This window comes from Diorhabda carinulata, chromosome X (genome assembly GCF_026250575.1).
Source record: "Diorhabda carinulata isolate Delta chromosome X, icDioCari1.1, whole genome shotgun sequence".
In the NCBI taxonomy this organism is placed as follows: Eukaryota; Metazoa; Arthropoda; class Insecta; order Coleoptera; family Chrysomelidae; genus Diorhabda; species Diorhabda carinulata.
The window spans coordinates 53,654,466-53,677,199 of record NC_079472.1 but is presented as its reverse complement, the minus strand read 5'-3'; the positions used below and the strand labels follow the sequence as shown (position 1 = coordinate 53,677,199).

Here is a 22,734-nt window from a genome sequence, read left to right as displayed (position 1 = left end):
ATTTAATAAAAAAAATCCTGAATCAGTTTAAAAACTTTTTTATTCATTATCAAATTGAAAACTAAAACCTTCAAATTGTATAAAGTATTCAAAATTATATTAAACTCTATCTCTAGGTACGTCAACGCCATCTAGAACATCTTCGGCTTCTTCTCTTAAGTTTTCAACTTTCTCAAGAAGCAACATCTACAAAAATAAAAGTGTTAAAATTAATCATCATATTTTAAGTGAAGTATTACCTTGGATGCTGCAATAAGTTGATTTGCTACTCTAAGAGACATAAACTCTATATTTTCCACCAATGCATTTGCATTCGCCTTTGCGATGCTTTGTAAAGTTTTAAAACCGGCATTATATAACTGCTTTGCTCTACTCTAAAAAAAAGTTCTTATTAATTTTTATTTATGAATTAGGCAGTGCCATTTAATTAAAAAATAAAACCTCAACTAAATCTTTTTGTATAATGAATACCAATCCATTGTATTAAAAAGGATTGTTATTATATTATTGTTAATCAATGTGATAAAGATAGCAGTATGGAATTTACACATGTAATTTAAGTAGAATAAGAATATTTTTTCAAAGAAGCACGGACCACTTGGTGTGATTAATATTAGCATGGATCAATACTAAAGTTTTGTATTGAACTTTTTTTGCAAAGCTATAAAAAATTACTATTACTTTTACTTTTGCGCTGTAACTCGGTTCTACCTCTCTAATATCCTTCAAAAATGCATCCAAACATTTTTTCTTTGGTCTCTTCCACCTTCCCGTTCTTCAATGACCCTTTTTGTAGATCTCTTTTCCTGCATCCATTTAGTATGCCCAACGAACTTACTGTTTGGGCTTTTATACATCCTGTTATTGATGAGTCCAGTTCTTTTTCTCCATAGCCCTTCACTTGTTTTTGTTCCCTCAAACATTTTCCTCAATACATTTCTTTCCCATATAGCCAGTTTTGTTTCTTCGGCGTTTGTGGAAACGACCCAGCTTTTGATGTTTTCTTTCTATTAACATATGGTCAATCTAGTTCCTAGTCCTCCCATCTGGTGAAATATATGTTATTTTATGCTTTTCTCTATGGTCAAAGCTTGTGAAGCTTTTCTTAATTTCATGTTACATAGCGAACTTAATTGGTAACTTCCCATTTTCGATACTTTGCTCGTGCTTACTGTTACTTTCTTGTATATTGTTTCCATTCCCCCTTAGCAATCATATCTCCTACCACCATCTTTATATCGTACCTTGGGGTTATCTCTAGTGCATTTGCCATATCTTCATAGAACTCTGTTATTTTCCTGTACTTGCCCTGTAACCTTATTTTACATAGTCTTTCCGAAATTGCGTCGAAATTAATGACACTGTTTTTTAATTCATTTCTAATTATAAATCCTAAAAACTTGATGATATAAACAGAAATAATGCCTGGGATTCTGGTCACACAGGAATCAAGAAGCAAATACACTCCCAAGAAAAAGAACGCAAACGACTTTTATTTGCCAGAACTCTTTGTAAGAATATGCTCCTGTGAGAAATTCGGAATTCAAAAAGATGCACTCTGGTGGTTTCTTCCCAGCCAAAAAGCATCATCAGAAATAAGATACCGCCAGATCCTAAAAGTAATTGGATGAAACTCCTAAGTCTAGAATATTTTGCGACAAGCTTATTCATACAAAAAAAATGCTTCCAAACAACGATGGGTGCATTATAATTCAAATAATAGTTTGTGTTTGATTTTAAGCTCTGAGGAAGTTATAGTGTCAAAGTAATTGTGAAAATTTCGACATCAAATCTCGACTAAGTTGATCAAAGAATAAGTGTAACGGTGGTAAAAATAGTGTTATTGTTAAATGCTTATATTGAAACTTGTTGCATATTTCCATTACCTGTTTTACAGCTGGAAGGTCCATTAAAGGTAATAGTTCTTTAACACAACAGTGTGATAATCTCTGGCTCATACCTTTTAATAGGTAAGCATAAGCCCAAAATTCTTCCAATTGTTCACAAAAGTTCACTACGTTTGATGCAAAAGTGGCAGCGGCCGTCATTAGATTCTGTACAATACCTCTATTGATCTATAATAAAATGAAAAAAAAAATTGAAGAACGAAATTTAAATTTAACAAATCTACACTAACCTGATATTTTTCTGATACTTGAAAAACTGGTATTTCGTTCCATAAATCGTACAGCATCAATGTTAAATAAAATCTGTTTAATACTCTTTCTGGTACAGTCTACATAATTAGAAATATATCTTCAACAGATCGATTAAATAGAAATCAAGTTTTCTACATACCTTGATGGGATTGTTTGATAACATTCTAACAGCTACGGATTCATTTAATCCCAAAGTTCTTGCTACTTTTAATTCACTAGGCTTTAATCGGGTAAACTAAAAAATAGAATAAAATGTTCAACATATCATCACAAATATAAATGGATTAAATTGATTTGTATACACTCATATATAAGAATTATCTTAATAAAACAGCTTATAGTTGAGTTGTAAAACTCAAGTGGTAAGCTCCTTAGAATTGTGTACTTTAGATACAAAATTCAGATTATGAAATGAAAAATCCCCAATCTACCAGAAAATATATGAAAAAACTTTTAAATTTCAAAACACGGTATCTCTAGCATCTCGAACTACTTTTTCCAGGAGACATTCCAGTGCGTCACTGTGCCTGACACATACTGTCGTCTCGTTTGGGTCAGAGGTTTCATTCTGTATTTTAACGTGACATATCACTTTGACATCGACATATTTGTCAGTTCAATTAGTTTTTGATATATGTATTTATTCATGGTCCTGGTCTTTGATAGAATCATATGCCGCCATAAAATCGCTGATAGGATCGCTCCTTAAGGATCTAGCGTAGTATGAAAATCTGTTCTCGGAATCCGTAATAGTATTGTCCAACTCTAGGTTCCGCAGACGTTCTTAAGCGAGATGTCATAATATGTGACAAAATTTTATGGACAAGGTTTAGTATATAGAATAATTATATTAACAAATCAGCTTATGTTTGAGTTGTAAAACTAAATTTCGGTGTTAGTAGTAAGCTCCTTAGAATTAGTACTTTGGAGATAAAATTCAGATTATAACGTGAAGTGAAATATTCACTTTAACTTAAAAAAGTAGATATATTTGTAAATATCCTTAATCCACAGGAGAATATGAAGAAACTTGTGAGAATTGTGATTTTTTCATCTAAAACATAACAATTCTGATCCTTCAAATGCTTTAGTAGAGTTCAAACTCGTTCAAATTTTAAAGCACGGCAGTTCTATCTTCCACATAAGGTTTGAGTACAAAGTAGCAAAAGGAGGCGGGGTATCTATACATTTTTGCCATTAATATCTTGTACAGTCCCACGTAAAAATGGTACCAATATATATTTTCATAGTAATGAAGATTTTGCTTTGTGAAATACATCCACACCGTCGTAGCTACTATCATCTCTGTTCCACAATCCATCTGTTTCCCTCTTCTAAGCAACGCTATGTACCAACCAACTTCTGATGGGCAATAATTACATACCTATAACTTAAGCTCCAAAATATTTTAGTTATGCATATAACAATAATTATAATTTAACCTTAAATATAGATGGATCATCATATCTTGCGGTATAACCTTACAGGAGGACATTGAGTTTCTCTAGCCTTGAACACCATCCTTTCCGGTTTCTTGCAAGGACCATCCAGTTTGATGCACCAATCTTTGTAGCATCTTCAGAGACTCCGTCTCTCCATCTTATCTAATTAAAGTCTTACAGATTTTGATCTTTGTAGGTTTTGAAAGACTCGTTTTACGTAAGTATTTTGACAGTCCGAAATAATATAGAGGGGCAAGCATTATACGCCTTTTTATCTCTTTACTAACGTCATTACTCGGGTTTAACGAGACTGTATACGAACTCATCCACCACTTCGATGTTATATTCTCCAATTGTAGTAGTTTGACCCGCATCCGCATTTCTAGCCCTGCGAGTTTTGTCTTGTTTGCATTAATTTGCAATTCCACATTCTTTGGAGCATTCTCAAAATTTACAAACGTTTCCCTTCCTTTTCATAGGATTCCAGAGGTCAGGACGTCTGCGTAAGCAAGGCCAACAAGTGACTCTACCTCCCACCTATTGTTATCTCGAATGGGTCAGACATTCCATTCTGTATTTTAACGTGACTTACCACTTTTGTCTTTGTTATCTTTGTCAGACTACGGAAGTATCTGGGAGCACCATAAAAAGCTTGAACTTAACTGGTTGAATATATTTTTTTAATTTAAAACGACATTTAAGATTCGAATAAATCCAATAATTAGGTTTAAAGGTGATTACTCACTTATTCATTAATGGTTACAGAAGAAATATAAACGGTTATTTAAATATCATACCACTTCATAATAAACTTGATTATTTGGTTTTATTTGATCCGCAGTCTGATAAGGGGTAACCAAATACAATAGATGCAAGTGGCCTTGTAGAACTAAGCAAGATTGAGCTTCGAAAAGATCTTCATACAGCATATGCGCCCTTGAAAGCTCCAATCCGCCTAAAATAAATTAATAACAGATAATTGGGAATAAATTTTATTTAGTTTCAATATATATTTTATTTAATGCAAACCCATTTTGACAGTTGTTTAATATTTCCTGAAGTACTTCATTGTAAATTAGACATTACTAAAAAATGATATTAAAGCCTTCTCAAATATTTTTGGGGAATTACATTATAACACATTACATACATTACAACGACTAAAATTAATACTACTAATAGTAAAACATATACAGCAGAAAGTTGGATACTTAATTAAAAGAAAATATGAGACTAAAATACACTCAATGAAAATATCAAAGAAGACTATTGTCTGAAACTAAGTGTAATGGGATAAAAACCAACTCAAGACATAAAAATGGCAATTGGTATGAACATATGAATGAAGACAGATTGATGAGAAATATAAGGGATTAAAAACGAAAAGAACAATAAATTGATAGACATAAATAAACTTAAAAAAAGGAGAGACCACTTAAGGAAGATAGCAAAACATTAGATGGAACTTCGTTATAATACCAAGGAAAATGCACTAGAAAGAATTGAATTTATTATAGGAGTAATAAATGAGGCCAATAGGTGTTAGATATCAGCCATCAAATGTTTTGGATATATAACTGATACTGCTGATTGGTCATCTTAATTCATGACAATAGTACCAGTATCACAGATTGTTGGCATAATGGTAGTTTTGAGGTAGAGCTACTTGGGGATCGTTGCTAATTTACTGGAGTAAGTGTAGTTGTATCATACCTCGTATATTATATATCAAAAACTGTGTAATCTAATTATAGCTAACCTTTAATGGCTGCGCACCCTAATTCGCTAACCACTAACTTAGTATCATTTGTTAGCACAATTCTCTTCTTTTTGCTATGCGTTTCTGTACTTTCACTTACTGGTGTGTCTTGAAGAGATGTCTGAAAAATATTTTTTACTATAAATGAACAATAATTTCATAAAATACATTGTGTACTAACGACTAACAATTTACATAAGTGAGTTACTGACACATATAGTTTTTTAGTGGGATTACAGATTTATGATCACTAGTTGCCGCCAGTTTGTTGGTATATGTGCATATAGTAAGTTTAATTAGTTATCCTATTATTTCTAATAGAACTCTGGGACTCTCGAAGTAGAAAGTGAGACTAGTACTAAATGATATGACTGAAAAGAAAGTTTTTTACACCTTCAACGAGTAATCTCAAAAGAAGCTAGTAATGTTATTTTTTATAGCGGTATTATATCTTACATCCATTCTAACAGAAACATCAGCCAAACCAGTAGAAATATCTTTTTCTTTCACTTTAGAAGCATAATCCTTTAGGGCTCCCAATTTAAAAAGATTCTTGATTACTGCATCCGTTATTTTTTTAATATCTACATCAAGAACATTTTTTTGAACGGCCAATAATGTGTGAGCTGCTACTTCTTGCAATTGTACTCTGGTATTTGCAACTCCTAAGCTTATGCAACTTAGGAGCAAATGCCTGTAAAAATATCAACATTAAAAGTTTAGAAGGTAAGTGTGATATGAAAAATATTTCTATCAAACTCTATATATAAAATGACATAAGATCCAGTTTTTACCTCATTAAAAATAATAGTATAAAAATCCTTTTTTAAAATAATAATTGCATTTATATCTGATTATTCTTCATATTATTAGCACATTATAATATTCATAGAATGGTTCTGGAATATACTATTATTCATTCTTCTATTTATTCTGTTTACTGTAGCTGTAGCTGTAACCCGAAATGATTTTCAAAATTTAAATAATGGAATACATCTTCAGATATAAAAGTCGTGAGATACCAGAAGGAAAAACCCCTTTCTTTTCAAGTGAAAACCTCCTATGAGTGTGAAGATTTCCAAGAGGTGGTTATAAGGAAAAGAGGAAGAAAAAAAAATGATTCTAATTTGGTTTTGATCCCAGTCTACACAAGTAAGTCAAAGATTGAGGTAAACAAAGGCTTTATTATCTTTATTTGAAGCCTTCCCACGTCAATATTATTTTTTTTTCTCAAATTGTTCTTTCTTTAATTAAACCGGACAAGTTTAAACACAACTTTTGTGAGCTACTATTTTTAGTTCAAATATTTTTGGGTTTTTTTACTACATGAAACTAAAAGTGTCATATTCTTCTTCTTTAAACAGCACTACGGTTCAGATCCGCCTCAACGTCCTCCAACTAGCGATGGCGGGGTCTTCCTTTCAATCGCCGTCCTCTAGGTACTCCATACATGGCTCTGCGCTGGTATCGATCAGAAGGTATCCTCTCCACGTGTTCCAGTCACCTCAAGTGAATGCCATAAAATATGGCTCGCCAAAAACATCTGTCTCAGAGGAGCATTCCTCCGGATCCTTCACGCATTGTTCTCAAAAATAGGGTCAAAAATCGTTCGTAAGATCTTATGTTCCCTAAACTTGAGCACTCTCTGGACTGCCCAGAAGCATATGTTCCTCTGAGATTAGTGCGGATGCTCCTTGTGGTACCTTCCAGTGAGAATTTGAACAGTGTTATCGCTAGAGGTTCATTGATTTTGAGTTCTCTTGCTTCAGTTGTTCGATCCAGCTCCTTAATCGTCCCTGAAAGAGCCGAGTGATTCGTGCCATTATGTCAACATCGTCCGTATAGGCGAGGTGCTGTGTGAGCAACTAGTTCCTCCGGGATTCGTTCGGATGCTCCTTGCGGCACCTTTCAGTGAGAAATTGAACAGTGTAACAGTAGTGCCATATCATTCCAAAAATTATTTTTTTACAGCTTCTATAGATTTTACATCACAAACCAGTAAAGATATCTTCAAACTGTATGTGCACCGAATTTGGTACACCCAAGTACCGAGTTAACAGATCCAGGAAACATTTCTTGTTTTGTTTTTCTTGTAAAATTAGCATTTATGAGCTAATGGTACAATGGAAATAGGGGTGCGATATATTATATACAGTTGTTTTGCAATAACATATTTCAAACAGAATTTTCAAAGATTTGAGCAGTAAAAACATTTAGAATAAATTCCAATATTGCGTAGGTGCAAATTATTTATTATATTATTAATACTGTAACATACCGGGAGTGTTTGTTAGGCAAGATCCTATCATTATTGTTCCAAATTTGTTTCTTAAACTACAGTTTCATAATTTTAAAGTTTTTATTTTGACGTTATTGTAAAATTTCTTCTATCAACTTCCCAGTACATCAAAAGTTAATAAAATAGTGAATGTATATACTTTTCTTACTTTTATGTATTATTTTATACATTTTTATAGTCTTTTTGTTAACATTGCAAATGAAAACTATCAAAACGTGAGGCATATGGTGTAAATGTAGTGGTAGTAAACATTACAATCAGTGTGATTATTACCAATTGATCTAGAAACTCTAAGTTAAAAAATTTTATCTGCAATATTTATATTGTTTTATGATTATCCACATTTTCAAGTACACACCTTAATCCTTTTCCATCATTCATATGCATATTGGACATAGCTTTATTCATAGGTGACATCAACAAGTCCTTTACCTTAGGTAAATCTAGTGGTTGACATATCAATATACTCTCTCCCGTTTCTCCTAATCCGGCTCTTCCTGCTCTTCCTACCATCTGTTTATAACGGGAAAGATTTATAAAATCTTTTCCAATATAAGGAGATCTTAATATTACTCTTTGTGCAGGTAAATTGACTCCAGCAGCAAGAGTAGAGGTGCAGCATATTACGTATATTAATCCAGCTCTAAAGCCTTCTTCTATTATACGTCTCTCATCACTCGTTAAACCTATAAATGAATAGAATATTACAAATACAATTAACTAGTCAAATTTTACCTACCAAAGAGAGCTAAAATATATTGTAGTTTAATAATACTTGAATAATAAGAAGTAGAAAGTAGCAAAATAATATATCTCGAAAAATATTTTCTAAAATATCTTCACAGTGAAAACTGAGATGATATTGGGTCAAAAGAATTTTTTTGTAGTTTTACGCTCCTTATAAAGTGTGGATCCAAAGAAAAATTTATTTGAAATAAAAAGTGCGAAAAAATGATGCTTTTTTGTGGAGCCTAGGGAAAGTTTACAGAGCGGTCCTATGGACCATAACAAAAAACATCATATTTTGCACTTTTTATTAGAAATTGTTTGCTTTTTTATCCTTTCAACGATGATTTATAGTTTTATGTAAAGGGTACAAAAATGTGCAATGTGTTTTAAGAAATATTAGATGAAATTAAGGTAACATGAAGTTAGCAAAAATAAAAAAAAATTAATCAAATGTTATTTGAATTATGTTTAAAAAAACGAAAAAATATGAAAAGCAAAGTTTTCTGTATTGCAAACAAGTGCAAGTAATTGTAAGATTGTTATACAATGAAGATTGAAGATGATGTAGGCTATTTTCTTTGATTGTTGTCATATTATATAAACTATAATGTCTCTTACATTCTCACAAATAATATCACAGCACCAATACATTACTCTAATTCAATGACGATTTTCTAGAAGGGAAGCTTATTTGTTTTCTTTTTTGTCACGTCCAGTGACAAAAGTTCCTTAAACGTGTTTTTGTCATCAATTTCTTTACACATACAGTCACAACAAGGTACAGCTTTAACACTATTCCTACCGATACTTCACGTATACCTACTCCTACCGAAGCCGATCAGATGACCCGTCTTTCACAACTTATATTTTCAATATTGAATGCAAACCAATAGCCAGTTTACCATTATAAAAAGACATTTTTTTATTCAAGAGTACATAATCTACAAGACAGACTACAGATTTTTCTCAGAAAATAAACAATAAAAAAATAAGTGAATATTGACAAATGTATCATACATATATATGAGGAAATGTCGTAAAGTTTAACGGCGAATTACTAACGTTGAATGTAGGAAATTTCAATTGATAATTTAAAAACAGTCATTTCACCGGTCTTGGTAGGAATATTGTTAAAACTCTGAACCAATTTTATTTCAAGAAAATTTTTAAGTTATTTCCGTACTGATATCTGTCGCTAAGTTTTTTAATCTAGTGATATATTCTTGAACTGTTGGTGGTCCATTGTTAGGGATGCATTGTTTGCATTAAAATTCTGAAGTCTTACAACTTGGCCAGTCTCTGTAAAGTCACGATTTAGTTCTCTGTGACGTTTAGCTCTTTTTCAGCTAAGAAACGCCGCTCGACAACAGTTGGTTAAAACTAATGTGACGTATACACCTAAGGCATTTCCTAAAACTGACTTCCAAGTCTGTTAATACTACTGGAAACATGTTATTCAATTAAATGGGGACTACTTTGACGGATGTTAGTCACGGCACGATAAAGAATAAAAATAAAACCAGTTCATAAAGAGAGAGAAGAAAGTTCAAGACATTTTTATTTTACTATAATGTAAAAATTTACTGGACACAATATTCAAAGTATAAAGTTAAGGTGTGTTTAAGATTGCCATAAATGTTTCCAATTAATAATTTCTGAAGTTTAAATTTAGATCTAAGATATTTCAAGCAATTATATACAAAGGTATGACAAGGTTAGTGAATTATTATTGATTTATAAACTTACCTGAATGGTGATACGCTATACCATATTGTACAGAAATCGATAAAATATCACACAGTTTTCCACTTTCATCTTTTAGGGCATGTAACAGTTGTTGCTTTTCTTCTTTTTTGTGCTTTTTGAGATCCCTTAAAATATGAGACAATGTATTAAATTAGTGTAAAAAAATAATTACCATAATATAAATTAGTAGTATAACAAACGCAGCATTTGTTGTAATGATGAATCAAAAATATAGACTGAGCTACAGCTAATAGTCCTCCCTAATATGTGGCAGTATTCACTGAATTTTAGAGAATATGCTGGAAACACATCGTTTTTGTTCCTATTTCAACATTTGTTCAAAATCTAATCAATAGCCCACTCTGAATAAATTAATGTTTAATTATTTGAACCCCAGTTACACAGAATATGCAAGTGATGCAAAATCAAAGTATTTTTAAGATTATAGTAAATAGAAAAAATTATATTATATATAACACATCACTCGATAGGTCGTGTGACTAACTAAGAAAACGACATTTTTTGCTAAAAATCGATTTGATTCATCATTGTAATCTTCTTCAAGACCAATATAATTATTCCAACGCTTCCCTTACTTCTTGATGTTGTGCTTGTAGAAGGATTTGTTTTTGCCTTGAAATAGGCTTCAGTTTCAGTCAGTGCTTCTTCATTCCAGCTGAATTTCTTCGCGGTGAGCATTTTTTTAAGATCAGTGGACACTTGGGGCCAGATCTCGGCTATACGGTAGATGAAGAAGCAATTCGAAGTGTAATTCGTTTAATTTAATCATCGTTGCCATCGACTTGTGAATCGTTGCATTATCTTCGCGACACAGTGGTTTTTTTTTCAACACATGAGACCGTTTTGCCTTGATTTTTGCATTCAAACAATCCAGCAACTCTATATAGTATTCGCTATTGATTGTCTCTCCTATTTGGATATAGTCAATGAACAATATTCCTTGTGCATCCCATACTACTGAAGCCATAACCTTCCCAACTAACTGTTATGCGTTTGGACGCTTCGGACGTGGTTCACCGGCTGCAGTACACTCAGATAATGATCGTTTTATCCATTGTCACAAATCGACGCAAAAAATCTGATTTATTACGTGTAAACATTGCCAAACACTGCTCTGAATCATCAACATGTTGTTGTTCTCGATCGACTGTGAGTAAACGCAGCACCCACTTTGAAAAAAGCTTACTCATGGTCAAATGTTCATGCATAATTGTAAAGACACTGCCTTCTGATATCTTTATGGCCTCAGGTATCCTACGCAATTTTAATTTACGATTAGATATAATCAATTTTTGGACTTTCTTGATGTTTTCTGAAGTAACCACCTCAATTGTACGAACAGAACTTTCACCATCATCACTGTCTTTACAACTACGTTTAAATTCAGCAAACCAATAACAATTGGTTCTTGTTGATTGAGCACAGTCTGGATAATACTATCGAAGCCGATGCTGAGCTTTTACAGTATTTCTTTTATCAAGAAGCAATGCTAAATTAACACACGAAACTGTTTTGAAAATAACAAAAGTAGCTTCAGTTAAATGGCTCTCACTTTTTTCTGATTAATCCTGATTAATCGAAATGTCCTGAGATTTTATACATAGTCTTTTGAAAGTTGGTATTTCATAAACGTTATAAGTATTTGATAATGTTAGCGCCATCTGTGTGTCAGTCACACGACTTATTAGGTGATGTTATACTTGCTTGATCATATCTCGTTTTGTGCAACTTAATGCTATTAATTATATTTATTACGAATTACAAGATTTTACTATTTGTCCATTTTTGAAAAATATCTGAAAACAGTGATACATAATTTCAAAGTTTTAAAAAATTCTTAGAAAAATTTATTCACTAGAATCTGAGCACAAACAAAAAACTATCACCAATTTATAATTTTCAATTTAAAAAAATTAATACGTTCATTGAGATAAAAATTAATTAAACTGATATGTATGTCTCTTATATTTTGAAAATTAAAAAGGAAACATCACTTACGGTTTACAAATTTTGCATAATAAATTAGCTACATTTTCGCAATTCTTCTTAGATGCACAAAACACGAGACATGACCCATTTGGAATAACTTCCATTACTAAACCACCCAAAAAATCTGGATCTAACTTCAAAATCGATTCAGAATACTAAAAATAAACTTAAAATAAATTCAAATCCGACATTACGTTGTACTTGATGATTATTTTATTTTAAATAATTTTAAAAATATTTTACCTAAATAATTCTATTTGTCTGTATTTGAATTAATCTATGAAGTTTCCACACTTGCTTAATCATAGAGCAAATGAGTAATCAACCAAAAATTTGATCATGTAGTTGTCATTGATTAAACCAATATTTTAAGTTTGTACAATACTCCTACGGTTCATTGACACTTTAAGATATCTGCCAGCTTCAGTTTAGATAAGTCTTTCAATTCAATCCAGTACACCCATCCAGTACATGTAAGATCTATTGTGCCCCCCATCTCTACTCGTTTCTGAGGATTGTCTCTGAAACTAGTAGATTTTTTATTCCACATCCTTTAATAGATTTAACATGGGCCAGGTTTATTTCAGGTAAATTTAGTTGTTTATTTAATATTAAGTTTTACCACCAGAGTTTCTTGAGGTATCCATTCAGGCTGTAATGTGTTGTCCCAGTAGTCCAATATTTTCTTCATTTATTATTGATCTATTTATGTATTTCAATATTCTGGTTCGAAAGAGTTCTCGTCTTCAAAATGGGTTCAGCCCTTCGTTTGATAGTTCAATTCCTCCAGTATGCCCTTATACCCACTAAAGGTTAAAGTATTCCTCCCTATTTCGCTAAGCATGTCCAAGCATTCCGAAACCACTCTGGAACATATTACAGAAGAGCTTAGTACTTTAATGGTTGTTTGGCTATCAGACGCCATTTTTATTTCTTTGTTTTCCATAATTGTTATTATTGAACTGGATACATTTCCGAATGGTATAAATTTCGGCTTGTAATATGCTTGGATATTTATTTAAGCTTTCAGTGTTTTATTTCGGGCCCTTACATTAGTATTCCAGTTTGTTTCTGACCATTTATAAAAAATTTAATGATTTTGTTTCCCCATTGTAACATGTAATCAAACATTTTGAATATTCCTTTGTTCACGTATTGTGGCAAAGTAGTCACTTCTTATTTATTTATTCCAACATTCAAATTTTTGAAGAAATTAATTCGTTATCGACCTTCCACTCCCTACACTTTAAATCAAAGTAAATTTTACTAAATTTGTGGTGATTTCATTCTTTCTATTCGCTGGTAAGTTTTTCTTTGCTTTTTTTATTGGGCTCACAAAAATTCCAGTTATCTTTATAGATTTCCTTCTGTTTTGAGCAAATTTTGTAATAGTCTATGTATAAATTCCTATTTTCTATTTGTTTGGGAACATATTTATATTTAAAAAATATAAATTCAGATTTTTCTTATATGTTAGAGTATAAGCTCCTTTTGTTCAAATTTATTCTTTCTACTCGTTCTTTCTTCAATAATTTCTATATGTGTTCCCGTTTCTTTCCTCATTTTATTTTTTTCCCGCTGTTTTACAGACGACAGGCTGGAGTTTCAACCACACTCAAAGGACTCAACCGCTACACCACAAACAAACAAATTCAACTCAACTCCAACAACTGGGAATTCAGTTGAGGGTTGCAACCATCCTGGATTTCAATAGATAAGTCCCAGTCTTAGCAATAAATATTAATTTGGATAATAGTGTCCAGGGATTGTTTCTAGTTTAATTTTTATTTAATTTATAAGGTGTTTCTAGTTTTTCCGACTTTTTTTATTAATTTTTAACGTCATTTGTGCAAAAGCTAGTGGCGTCCAATTTAATATTAATTGTTCACCCCATCTGAGTACCAGTTTTTATATAGAATATAGACTATATAGAATACCACTTCCTGAGGAAGTCTCCTGCCGGGGAAGTCATGGTTATACTCTATTAATGGTATTTCAATTTCACTCCTTTTTATTACTGTATTTTGTGTTAAATTCCTTTGAAAAGCTTTTAGATTCGTCCTGTTGCAAGATTCCTATTCACTGGAAAGCGAGAAGGGAGTTTTTCCGCAAAATTGTTTTGTGACTCATAATTTTTGATACATTTTCTATCACTATTCAAGTAATAGCTCCTTAAGTGATGAAAGGTCTCTTTATTTTATGAACGGTTACATGATTATAATCGACAATATGCTTTGGATTGTTAAAATACTGTTACTGATCAGTTTATAATACAAATTGTTAATTTCTGGTGGAAAATTAGGACAAAAATTAATTGTTATTAGAACAAATTTTCCAATTCAGAAATAAGTGTTATATGGTTTGTATTTGTAAAGGAAAAGTTACCTTAAAATCAATTTTCTTTTGATCTACCAATAAATCTTGTTCGTCTTTATAATTCCAGTTAATCTTTGCAATGTTGTTGGTACATTTCACATATTCAACCAACTCAACTGGTCTGAAATTTTTTGTATATACGTCGGCATTCAAAAATGTACACAAATCTGATACGTTGCCTATAGTGGCGCTCATGGCAATTATTTGTATATTGGCTGAAAGTAAAGAATATTAATTCATTTCGGGCAATATGAAGATTCCATTTAGAGGTATAGAAAATATATAATATGTGTCTCAACAAATATTTTGTTTCTCCAAGAGTAAATTGTAATTGCCATTAGACAGTTCAGTGTAACATTTATAGTTAGAATTATTTTTACATTGAAAATCTCATTTAGATTGTAGTTGTAGGCTCTTATTATAGTAATATATGAGATTTAAGAGATATAACAAATATACTGAACACACTGTTTACACTACCACTACCCCAACACTAACAATTACAGGTTTTCCTTCTGTCTCTGAAGACGATAACTTGGTTATCGAAACGCGCGTCAAACAGTGTAATTATGAGTGTTGGTGTAGTGTAAACAGTGTGTTCAGTATGAGTATCACCAACGATTCCAGAAATTACAACTTAGATATAACAAATAGTTTTACAATTTTTTTTTCAAGCCCTACAACTTTTATTCTTCTTTAATTACGTGTTCTGTGAGTTTTTATCAATTTTCTTTATAATTTTTGATAATGACTGAAATCAATTCGCCATCAAAGAAAATTAGTTTCTTGGTGTTGACATCGATAGCATATTCCTCAGATGCTGATGAATATTCTATATATCATTATTTTTTCCAATTATCCATGGGTTTTTTGACCTTAAATGATATTATCCAAAATTACGAAATAAATCCAAAAATTGAAAAAAATGCAAAAACATCATTAATTTTTTGTGGTAATCTTTGGTAGACTTTGACACTGATTAATTTCCCTCCAGTATGGGTTATTATTATAAACAGCATTACCCAATTAATTCTTAAAAGAGCCGTTATGGTTTATGAAGAATATACTTGTTTTAATTGCTTTCTTTAAAATAAATTGCTTGGATAAACAACATAAACGTCATTTCAACAAAAATGACTTTTCTTAAGCTAATCTTGTGAAAATTTGGCGTTTTTTATTTGATTTGGTTGAGAAATTGCTATTCAAAGTTCAATTGTGTAAAAAGTTGATTTTTTAAATTTGATTTGGGCAAGAAATTTCTTTCATAACTCTAATTTTGACAAAAATTGTTTTCTTTAAGTTTAATTTGGTTTAGGAATAGCTTTGAAAAGTCTAATTTGGTCAAAAAATGGCTTGTCCCAATCAAATTTGTATACAAATGATTTCTTAAATTCTAATTTGCTGAAAAATTCGCTTTTTAAATCTAATTTGCCAAAAAATGAATTTCGTAAGTTCTAAGTGGCCAAAAATGGCTTCTGTGAGTCTAATTTGGTCGAAGAATGGTTTTGTCATATCTAATTTTTAAGAGAAAACATTTTCAAGCCTTATTAAGACAGAAATTTAGTTTTTTCTAGTCTAATTTATCAATTTTATGAACGTCTAAGCCGATCATATTCACGGCCATTCTGTGTACCACTTATTAAAGTGTAGAAAATTATCCAGAGAAACTTGTTTGTACATTCTTTGTATAGAAAGTTTTGTAATTCACATTTATGTGTTGGTGAAAAATTGATGAAACCCAAAATAAACGACGTAAACTTGTGAACAGAAATAGTTGGTAAACTGTTAAGTCCACACATTAAGAATTTTTACAAAATGATTTTGCATCAATTTTAGATGATGTTTCCATAGAAGTTTGAGAAGGCTAATGGTTTGTATCACCACTTTCTAATTGTTCTTTTCAGCAAATTTTGAGAAAATGTACTATCTCAATGGCATCAAGTTCCTGTTGAGTATTACTTACATTTTAAAAACAAAATTTTCGTGAGAGCTGCTTCCAATATAGATCCTCGTCCATCTTCTCCGATTAAATGAAATTCATCGACAACTATGAGACCTATCTCATGTAGCCTTCCCGTTTCAATTAGACTATTAATAATACCTAAAGCTTTTTCGATTGTAGCTACATATATTGAATTTTTTCTTCGTCGTTGTCTGGGCGGATAAACTCCTTTACTAGAAGCATACTCTTCCACTAAAAAATCTAAAGCAACACCAAATGGTGATATAGCCCATACCTACAGGAAAACAAAAACTGTATATTTTTCTTCAAATACTTGATGTATTTTAGATGTATCCTCTTATTACTATTCTTGTATTAGTTGCCTAAAGACCACTTAACTCAAAATAAATGAGAAACTAGCCACATGTCCAGGTTTCAATCAAATAATTAAGCATATTATGCCTTTGTCTGTTGTACTGCCCTTTACTAGATAATGCAAAGAAAACTAAATATATTTGTTATTGTTTAATTAAATCATCAAGAAAAATATAAGGTAAAAACACCAATTTTTGACAATATAATAAAGACAAATCATTCAATTCCGAGTTCTTCAAAAGTGATCAAGAAAATAAAACTTTTAGGTAGTTATTATGAATTGTGAGTTCATTGTGAACAGTATGCACGTATTGGACTAGAACCAAAACAGTTTTTTCTGTTATCACAAACGAATTTTTTCAAACATGGCTTTTTGCATACAATGTTGACATTTGCAATTCCTAACGTTGACACCAATTTAAATATTGACCCTTCGCTTTCCTCAAGTTATTACTTAAGGCCTAAATGAACAAATTACATTCAGAACATGTTAAAATAAATTTCAAGAAGGTATGTGACATTTCCGAAAAGAAAGTATGGGAATTTTCAACATACCTACCTAATTAAATTAAAGAGGAACAGACACAAAAACGGGAAACACAAATTTATCGCAGTTTGTATTGTATGTTGCTGACCGATTGAAGATGATTCCCGTAGGCAAACACATTCCGTTTCACGTTTTTTGTTAGGCTACAACCATGTCTCCTTCATTAATTCATCCAACTTCTTCCTTTTCACGGCACAGTAACACAGAAATGTAGACTTTGTTTTGCCTGGTCGAATACACTGTTTGAAGATACGCCTAATTTAACCATGGTTTTCTATTGAAATTTACAGCATTCATGATTTACGAATTTTTCCTTATGTTATTCATAGAGCAGAGGATGTGAAATGGTAATTTTTACTCACAATATTTCACTTAAATAGTCTAAATTTGTTGACTCACCTCACTAAGATGCAGGACAAAGTTGGCGTCGCTGGAGTATCTGCTACAGCGCTCATCGGTTTCAATATCAGCCAGATGATTTATTTCAGATGTTATAACTAGTGGAGGCGGCCGACTACAATAGCTACACTATTATCAGCAGAATGATATCAATTTCGAGTACTTACAGTGACCCAATACCTTATTTTTACATTTTGAAATTGAAGTGTCAACATTTGGATTAGTGTGAACAATTGGTGCTTTTACCCTAACTAATACATACAAAGGAACAAGTGTAAACAAAACAAATGAACAAGTATGAATAAAATGAACGAACAAGTACAAACGAAGGAAGTATAAATAAAAATAATAGACAGAATATAATCCAATTTTACGTCTTCTCAAAGTGTCATTGCTTTAAAACAACGTCGATATTTTTAACTGCTAGTCTAACTAAATGTAATAAGCGTTGTTGGAACATAAAATTCCTCAAATAGTTTTGGATGCGTTTAAAGACACTGAAGATCGTTTTTAGGTTGAAGTGGATACAGAGTTAGTCAAAAACAGTTGTAGAAGCTTCCAGAAATTAGGGAATACATTCTGGTTGTGAACATTTTCAGACTTGAGAAATCAAATTTGGCACCAGATGACGATCAACTTTGTCTTAATCGTATTTCATTTTTAGAAATACATCAATTTCTGAAGGTAAAGTGTAATTTTCCAAAACAACGTGCTTCTTTGATGAGGTCTTTACAAACTTACTTCTTCGTCGAAGCTGTCAGCCATAATTCCATTATAGAGTAGAACCTGTTGTTTTTTTTAATCGTGACCTACTTCATGAATGAATACATAACTTCTCTAATGTATGTCCCATAGTCATTTTTTTTAATAATGGCAATATCTACTAAGTGATAAAACAACTTCCAAATTGAACCAATTATACCATTGAGATATAATATTACATACCTTCTCTTGAACAATGGACACATATGGTAAAATGAAAATAGCATTTTTTTTATAGCACAGTAACTCCCTGAACATTAAAATTTCAGCTACCAAGGTCTTCCCTCCGCTTGTGGGCAAAGCATATATCAAATTCTTTTTATTTTCTATTGCTGGAAGTTTTAAGCATTCTTCTTGCCAATCTAAAAGAATAAAAGTGTACAGATAGTAAATAAAGAAACCCGCGTGAGGTTATCCACGAATTTCTACCTCGAATATTTTTTTATAAAGTAAACTGAACTATTGCGAAAAAATGTCAATAGAGGAGATATATAATGACATTATAACAGGCTATATAATTTTGCTACCAATAATAAAGTGGATAAAAAATTCTATTACAAGTTCAGCTAATTAGAAAACAATTAACAAACAATTATGATATAAGTATTTTTAATAACGACGTCCTATGGACCCCACGACTTATTTTATTTCGAACCTTCTCCGCGACCCAAGGAACCATATTTAAATATGTTTTCCAGTTTGGATGAACCGTTCTGGGTCCTTGTAACATTACCTTACACTTGATCCTTTTGTTTTTTCATGATTTTTGTTAATAGGTTTTTTTTTAGTTTTGGCGTCTCTTAATCAGAAACATCCGTAGTTTCTTTCGTCAGTAACTTCTTTGCTACACTAATTTCAGAATAAGTAATTGCTATATTCGTTTTTGTTATTCTTTTATAAAGAATATGGGCATTTACCATTTCTGTACCAAATAACATCTCAATAGCAATTTTCCTATGCTCCTTCAACATCCTTTTCAAAGAAATGTTGCTATTTGATAAGATCTATAGAAGATTTGCCTATGTTATAGTCGACCACAGCTTAAAGCTTTACAATCATTGCTGATCGTCTGACAATGCTTATTTTTTCATTAGCATAGCATACTTTGTAGAAAGCATCATTATCTTTCAATTTTAGTATTGTTATTGCCTTATCGTTTTCTTTTCTAGTAATTTAATTTCTTCAACTTCTTCTGTACAATGTCTATGGGTAGTTCTATTTTTTGCAATGTCTCCAATAAATGGGTTTGGTTTCCTTGAAGCTTTCCGGCTAACTTCAAACTTGTATAATACACACAAAAAACATCATTTTTTTCACTTTTTATTCAAAATAGATCTTTTCATTATTTTTCCTTGGATTTACACACCATATAGAGAGTAAAAACATAAAAATTTTGTATGTAATTATAATCAAAACATTTGAAATTCTATGAGTTAATGGGTTTATGTAGACAATGTCATTTATAAATATTAAAAATAATAGTGGCCCAAGTACTGAGTCCTGGGTCACTCCAGAAGACGCGTTAATTTCTATGGAGTTAAAACCATGGTAAATGACATAAAAAAGTTGGCAAATAAATCAGTTAAGCCAATGTTGGATAACTAAGTCAGAAGAATGCCTAGTTCACATTAACCAGTATTGACCTTCTTATCAGTCTGAATCATTTAGTCAATAGAATACCATGAAGTATAAAAACCTTCAAATGATCACACATTTTTATTATCAATATGGTACCATTTACTCAGGGAAATTTGAAACAAGAGAATTATATTTCAATAGTGAAATATGATAATTGTTTTAATAAATTCATCTTTCTTACCTTGAAATTATGGCAGGTTACTCAATTTATGATGATGTACAAGTGCCTATGTATAGAAATGTTGTGGTTATGAAAGTCTCGCAATAAGATAGAATTTTGTCATGTAATCCTGCAGCAGGGGGATATAGCATTCTCTGTTATTTATTTAGATGGTGCTGTGAGATAGCTCAATACAGAATACATTGAAAATTTAAAAATCAGATAAACATACCATAAAGTTCTTCTATTCCTTTGAATTGCTTGATTAGATTCTTAACATGTAAAGGCAGTCCAAAGAAAGGGCCCAGGCTACAAAATGTTGAATATGCTTCACTAGAGCTTAAATTCAATGTTTCAATTTGTTTCTTCTTTCTTTCTATACAAGTTTTTGTGGAATTATTAATAAGTGCTTTTCTAATAAGAGTACCAAAACTTGAATTTAAATTAGAACTAGTAAGTTGTAATTCCTCACTGTCATTTCCTCTATCTGTTTTATTGGAGAAAGCTTCATTGTTTTCATTGAATATTATATCTAATATTTCTTCTGGGACATTAACTTTTATTTCATCTTCTCCCATTGCACATATAGAATTCTCAATCTGCTCAAATAATTCACTAACTTCTTTTCTATATTCTGTGGTAACGTGTTCATTCTCAAATAGAATAGATCGTTCTGCTATTTCTTGGTCTATCTTATTTTCTTTGACACTTTCCTTAGATTTCAATCTTTCTTGGAAGCATAATTTCAAAGGTGTAGCAGATTTTTCATCTCCAACTTTCTGTTTACTATATTCATCCTTGTTTACATTTTTATTCTCATTTATTCGTTTATTATTTTCAGTGTTGTGATTGGGGAGTTTCTCTTCTAATTTAGCTTCTATTTTTTGCAATGCTTGAGTATCAGGAAAAGAAGGAAATATATCATCATCATCATTCTGTGGACATTCTCTTGTTATTTGCTTACTTACATTTGTTGAAACACAAGCATTACCCAGGTAACTAGCAAAAGCATCAAATCCATCATTATCTCCAAATTTAGCTGAAAATTGATAGGTATTTATTGAAAATTATATGTAAAAGTAGTTGAAAATTATTTACTATTTGCAGACCTAGATTTGAAATATTAATATTGTAAAAAATTCTTGTAATATAGAACAAGTGGAGGTTGCATCCCCCAGCCTTAGATATAGTAGAGGATCTCTCTCTAAGTCAAAAGAATATGAAGACAAGAATATCTAGCCAATCTCAATCTATGAGTAGAAATAGCTTAATATTTATATTTAAAAACTTATATACTGAAATTAAGGTAATACTTAATAGATATCAGACATTAAAATTACATACAATAAAATTGAAAATGAATGGTTTCAAAATCAACGTGATTCTTGAATTTTCAAATTCACTGAGGGTAATTAATTTTTATTACTATTGACCCCTTAATATTAGCAGAAAATTCTTCACATCAAAATAGAAAAATGTCCTGATCAAATTTTTATGTGTACATTATAACTAAAGAATGTTTAACATACTCTTACATTAAAAATTTTCTTACCTTCTGTTTTACCCATTTCTGCTTCTATTAATGTACTAATATTCACAGAGTCCAAAGTATTATCAAAGGTATCTTCTGATAATTCTTTTTCTGTCAAATCAGTAGATGTTTCACTTTTTCTTTTTTTGGATTCATGATTAATCGGTAAACAAAGCACCGCAAGTTTTTCATCAACGATAGATTCTGATGAATTTTCTACAAAGCTGCTTGTTCCTTTATCGCAATAGGAATTAAAACCACTTGAAGTTCTGTGAACATAGCTGGACACTTTATTTTTTAATATAGGACCTTTTTTTATTGTTTCTTCTGTGTAATTCTCCTCACATTTTCTTTTATCACTTCCACTTTTTACCTTTTTTGAAACAGAAGGACAGTTTTCCATAATGTTTTTACACAGTAAATTATAACAGAAAGACCATATATTCTATAATATTTTGAAATTTATTATAGTTAACCGGGTAAACATAACCTATCAAAAATAGATACTGCTTCTTTTTTCGAATACAATGAACAACATTGTTTCATTCAACAAGTCAATTTGACTTTTTTCTTGAAAATCTTGTGTGGCTATAAGAATTCAATGAAATTAGGTATGTTCGTTCTTACAGAGATTTTATTCGGAAAATAAATATTCGAAAATATATAATTGGTAGTGTCTAATCCGATTGAAGATAATACCAATCAACTATGTGGTTCATAAAAGTATCTATTCCCCAGCAGACACAATCTCCACTTCTATTTGGGAACCATCATTTAGGTGTATGAAGCTGTACTCAAGAAGTTAAAAAATTAAACAAGCAGACAAGGAGCACAATACAAGCGCATAGGAAAAAGCGGAG

The 22,734-nt window shown here is 31.2% G+C and overlaps 1 protein-coding gene across 4 annotated transcripts; it reads right to left on the bottom strand.

Annotated features, from left to right (window-relative positions):
* Positions 1-22: 22 nt before the first annotated feature.
* Positions 23-22,407, bottom strand: LOC130901992 (helicase POLQ-like). Of its 4 annotated transcripts, XM_057813759.1 has the most exons (17): positions 21,896-22,301; positions 20,576-21,382; positions 18,729-18,907; positions 16,484-16,757; positions 14,530-14,735; positions 12,154-12,299; positions 10,135-10,259; positions 8,233-8,345; positions 8,018-8,172; positions 5,817-6,054; positions 5,361-5,481; positions 4,399-4,556; positions 2,299-2,394; positions 2,138-2,236; positions 1,887-2,075; positions 240-374; positions 23-186 (listed from the first exon to the last, which is right to left on the bottom strand). In XM_057813759.1, exons 1-17 carry the CDS (start codon positions 22,275-22,277, stop codon positions 100-102), a joined length of 3,510 nt encoding a protein of 1,169 aa, XP_057669742.1. In that variant the 5' UTR covers positions 22,278-22,301; the 3' UTR covers positions 23-99. The 4 variants fall into 4 exon arrangements, with proteins under 4 accessions (XP_057669742.1, XP_057669741.1, XP_057669743.1 ...); XM_057813758.1 differs by having other exon boundaries at positions 8,018-8,345; positions 21,896-22,407; XM_057813760.1 differs by lacking the exon at positions 23-186 and having other exon boundaries at positions 248-369; positions 8,018-8,345; positions 21,896-22,382.
* Between the last annotated feature and the right edge of the window lie 327 nt (positions 22,408-22,734).

Excerpts from the sequence above, each read along its gene's own strand:
- LOC130901992 (XM_057813758.1), bottom strand. The coding sequence starts at position 22,277 with ATGGAAAACTGTCCTTCTGTTTCAAAAAAGGTAAAAAGTGGAAGTGAT. Across the intron at positions 8,346-10,134 it reads TATAGCGTATCACCATTCAG|GTTTAACGAGTGATGAGAGA; the intron begins GTAAGTTTATAA and ends ATTCATTTATAG. Across the intron at positions 187-239 it reads AACTTATTGCAGCATCCAAG|ATGTTGCTTCTTGAGAAAGT; the intron begins GTAATACTTCAC and ends TTATTTTTGTAG.